Source organism: Crocuta crocuta, unplaced genomic scaffold, assembly GCF_008692635.1.
Source record: "Crocuta crocuta isolate KB4526 unplaced genomic scaffold, BGI_CrCroc_1.0 scaffold1079, whole genome shotgun sequence".
Classification (NCBI taxonomy): domain Eukaryota; kingdom Metazoa; phylum Chordata; class Mammalia; order Carnivora; family Hyaenidae; genus Crocuta; species Crocuta crocuta.
This window is the reverse complement of record NW_027529995.1, coordinates 693054-696863: the sequence shown is the minus strand read 5'-3', so window position 1 is coordinate 696863 and position 3810 is coordinate 693054. Positions and strand designations below refer to the sequence as shown.

At 58.4% G+C, this 3810-nt stretch overlaps 1 protein-coding gene across 3 annotated transcripts in view; it reads right to left on the bottom strand.

Moving 5' to 3' along the window:
- ACY1 (aminoacylase 1) overlaps positions 1–3810 on the bottom strand; it is a 13468-nt gene that overhangs the window by 1314 nt on the left and 8344 nt on the right. Inside the window, exons 1-12 of one of the 3 annotated variants that reach the window (XM_077763400.1) lie at positions 3608–3804; positions 3107–3218; positions 2377–2441; positions 2201–2305; positions 1752–1846; positions 1381–1457; positions 1197–1286; positions 1040–1096; positions 618–691; positions 483–532; positions 229–373; positions 59–127 (exon numbers count right to left, since the gene is read on the bottom strand). In XM_077763400.1, coding sequence (XP_077619526.1) covers positions 59–127; positions 229–373; positions 483–532; positions 618–691; positions 1040–1096; positions 1197–1286; positions 1381–1457; positions 1752–1846; positions 2201–2305; positions 2377–2441; positions 3107–3200 — 921 coding nt within the window. In that variant the 5' untranslated portion in view covers positions 3201–3218; positions 3608–3804. The other 2 variants (XM_077763401.1, XM_077763399.1) reach the window with 2 other exon arrangements.

Genomic DNA, 3810 nt, shown 5'->3' with positions numbered 1-3810 from the left:
AGCTAGCCCCCTCTCCCCTGCTCCCGCGGCTCCCTGACCACAGGTCCCCAGCTGATACCTGAAGAAACTCGAAGGTGACCCCCTCGCCAGCTGCCTGGCACCAGCCCTGCAGCTGCTCCTCGAAAGCCTACAAGAAGGGAGATGAGCTGACCTCTCAGGCTCTCCCTGAGCCTCCAGGATAGGTTTGAGGACCCGGCTCCCTCCTCCAAACCCAGATGGAGGTGGCACCTTCAGGTCCACATCTGGGGCCACGCGGAAGTCAAAACTGGCGCTCATAGTAGCAGGTACCACATTGTAGGCCACGCCGCCCTCTAGCTTAGTCAGGTTCACGGAGGTCACAGCCCCTGCCTTCAGGTGGGGGTTTGACTGCAGCCTGCGGTGGGAGACAGGGCAGGGGCAGTGGGGGAACAACAGATAAAAAGCCTCCTTTCTCTCCTGCACAGATGCCCAGACTCCCCACCCTCTTTCCCAGGCTGCCTCACCTCTGCCTCTCCTTCTCCCGGAAATCCAGGACTGAGCTCACGACCTTGTGCTAGGAGAGTGTGAGGTCAGATGTGAGAGTGGCCCCGGGATAGAGCCTTGGGAATTCCCAAACTCCCTCCCTGTGTGCCACGCACCAGCTTCTCTGCTGCTGTGTCCTCGATGAAGCGTGAACCGTGGCCTGGCTTCCCAGTGCTCGTGACCCGCACCCCTGGGAGATGAGGGAGAAGGGGGTGTCTTAAGCATGGGAAGAGCTGGAAAAGCTATCAGCCCTGGGGTGGACTCCCCAGGTCTTCCCCTCATTCCAAGCTCCTCTGGAAGGGCTGTCCCCAATAGAATGCATGATGTAGAGCTGGCTTCTGCCCATGGGGGAAGCTGGCTTCTTACCCTAAGAAGCTCAGGAAGGAGAAGCCCAGGTAGGAAGGGGCTAGGAGGCAGAGGCTCTGGGTTCAAGACCTACTCAGGCCAATCTTGCTGCATGACCTTTGGCAGGCCCCTGCCCCTTCTGGCCCAGCACCCCATCTGCACAGTGATGCCCTCCTGCCAAGCCCATACTCACACCAGGGGCTCCGCTCACTATAAAAGACAGTGAAGGCATCGGTAGGGTTGGCCAGGCCTGGGGAGGGAAAGGGGATTCAGAGGGTGGAGGAGCCCAGCCCCCACTAGCAGCTTCCGTACCCCCTCCTGGCCGCTCAGGGGCTTGCCACCCTTCTCACCCTCATCCAGTGCAAAGCCAGCCCTAAGAGCCTGGAACTCGGGCCGCTGCACAAACAGCTCCATGCCTTGGTGACCCCCAACCTCCTCATCTGTAAAAGCAACAGGGACATGAGATGAAGGAGCCACCCACACCAACACATGCTCCTGCTCCCTTGAAAATGTCCCTCCCCAAGCCACTCCTACCTGGCACAAAGGTCATGTGGATGGTTCTGGGGAAATGGTGGCCCTCAACTTTCAGCCTCCTCACAGCCTCCAGGTACCTGAGGGGCAATGACAGGGTGTAAGCCAGGTGTTGAGGGAGCCACCAGATGTTTGGGTGGGCAGGCTGGAGCCCTGGACGCTGGGACCTGCTCTGCTACAGTCTGGTAGGGGGATTCTGGGAAATCCTTGTCCTTCAGTCTCCCTATCCATGTAATAATGGTGGTAATTCCTGTCCAAGGTAAGAGGTCAAGATGTTCCTTGGCCTTGAGTTTCTCCAATCACACCTCAGGTCCTGTGTCAATTCAGTGGGCCAGTAGGGACATTGGAGGGGAAAGGGAATGGAGGACACTCACTGGATGCTGACACACTTCATATCCTGGGTGCCCCTGGCATAGATGTAGCCCTCTGCATCTTTGAAGGCCTCAAAGGGGTCATGACTCCAGTGTTCCTGAGGTAGAGATGAGAAGAGGACCCAAACCCCAAATTTAGTCATTAATCTACTCTGCTCAACTGTAGCCCTGCCCTGGAAGTAGGGTTGGGGTGACAAGTGGGGTGGTGAAAGGGATAGAAGAGGGCTGAAGAGGGCAGCTGACTGCCATCCCTCAACTCTGTTCCCACCCTCACCCCCAGCCCCACCCTGGGCATAGAATGGACCACTAGCAAAGGCTGCTTGAATGGAGTAACGCCTATGACATTAGGAGTCAGTTTCAGGACCAGCCCAGCAGGATCCCTGGGGTCCAACAGAGGGTCTAAATTATTTGGGTACCCCAAAGCCTGTACGGCTCCCTGTCTGCACACACACCTTGAAGACAGGAACCACATCCGTGTGGGAGTTGAGTAAAAGGGAGGAGAGTCTGGGGTTGGTGCCTGGCCATGTCAGCACGGTCACAACATAGCCCGGTGCCACCTGGAGAGGATCAGGAGGTAAGGAGGTGCCCCAGGGCCAGGTCCCCTCCCCATGCAGGGCCCCAAGCTCACCTCTACTTTCTGACAGCTCAGGCCTAGTTGGCGGGCTCTCTCCTCAAGGAAGGCCACTGCAGCTCCTGGGAACACAGAGAGTCTTAGGGTCGCTTCTGCCTACCTACACTTCCCACTGACTCAGGAAGAGCTGTGGTGCATTCAGAGAGGGGAGCCCATCGAAATGGGCTTCTGCCTCCTCAGTGCAATTCCACATCACTCAGGGACACCTGAATTTCTGTCTCTAAGGAAGAAGGTGTTTTTGGCCAGTCAGGGATCTTTTGTGAAAGGTCAGGTGGGAAGTCCACAGTGAGAAACAGGAGTGATTGCTGTCTTTCTTAGGAAAACTGGTGCAGAGACGTGAGATTCACCTACTGAGTCCCAGCTGGTAAATATAGAGCAGGGATTTGGACCCATATCCACAATTTCCAGCCACCAAGCTTGATTTCCTAAGGGCTGTGGCCTTCGTCCTGCCCCAGTAGGCTTCTGGAGCTTCTTCCCTTGCGGCTTGTCTCCCCTCCCCCCACCTCAAACACTGGGCAGTGAGGCGAAGTTGTTCCTTAACTAGCCACCAGGAGTAACTTCTGGTGCAGAGCAGTCTGAAGGGGAATCTGAGCAGTCTAGAGGCGTTGAGGCGCCATCCGGGGCAGCAAAATGGGCTTCAGCTGGGTGACAAAGGTTGGAGTCTGGTATAGAGCACAGTCCCCGCCCCGGGGCCCCAGCGCAGGCTCTGGAACCACAGCTTTCTCACCGTAGTCGGGGTCCGGCTGGACGGTGCGGATGCGCAGGTACTGACGGAAGAGCGTCACGGACGGGTGCTCGCCCTCGAGACCCTCGCTGGCCATGGCGCTGCGCGTGGTGAGCTGGGGGCAAAGCGAGTGGCTACCTACTCCTCCCAGCCTCTGGGGCCCAGTGGACTCCATCTGCACACAGGCCCTCCCGAGGGCGGTTCCTCCGACGTCCCACAGGGAGAACACACCCCACTTCCGAGCCTCCATTCTGTTTCAGGGAGCCGTGCTGGCCGCTTTCGACACATACCGGTTTGAATACGCCAAAAAGCCCCATGAAGTTTTGCCTCTGAATGCCCACTTTACAGAGGAGAAAGCTGAGGCTGAGAGGTTCAGGGACAGCTAGAGAGTAGCTGAGCCAGGTTTGATCCCAGGCATTGACTTCCCCAGCCCTTCCCAAATCATTCTCCCAATTGCCCGGATTTTATGCCATGGAACCCCAGATCCTCTCCCGGGCCCCGCACCTCGCTCTCTGCCGGTCTTGGGCCCGCGGTTGCTTCTCAGCGCCCGCTCCGTACTGTGCCGGGAGCTCAGGGTCCTGAGAGGTCGAGGGCTCAGAACCGCCGGGGTCTGCCCACCACGTGCCAGGACGGGATCGCGGGGCGGGGCCGAAGACTGCGAGTATGGGCCGCCCTAGTCTCCAGGGCCGCGTCGGCGCGAGAGTCTC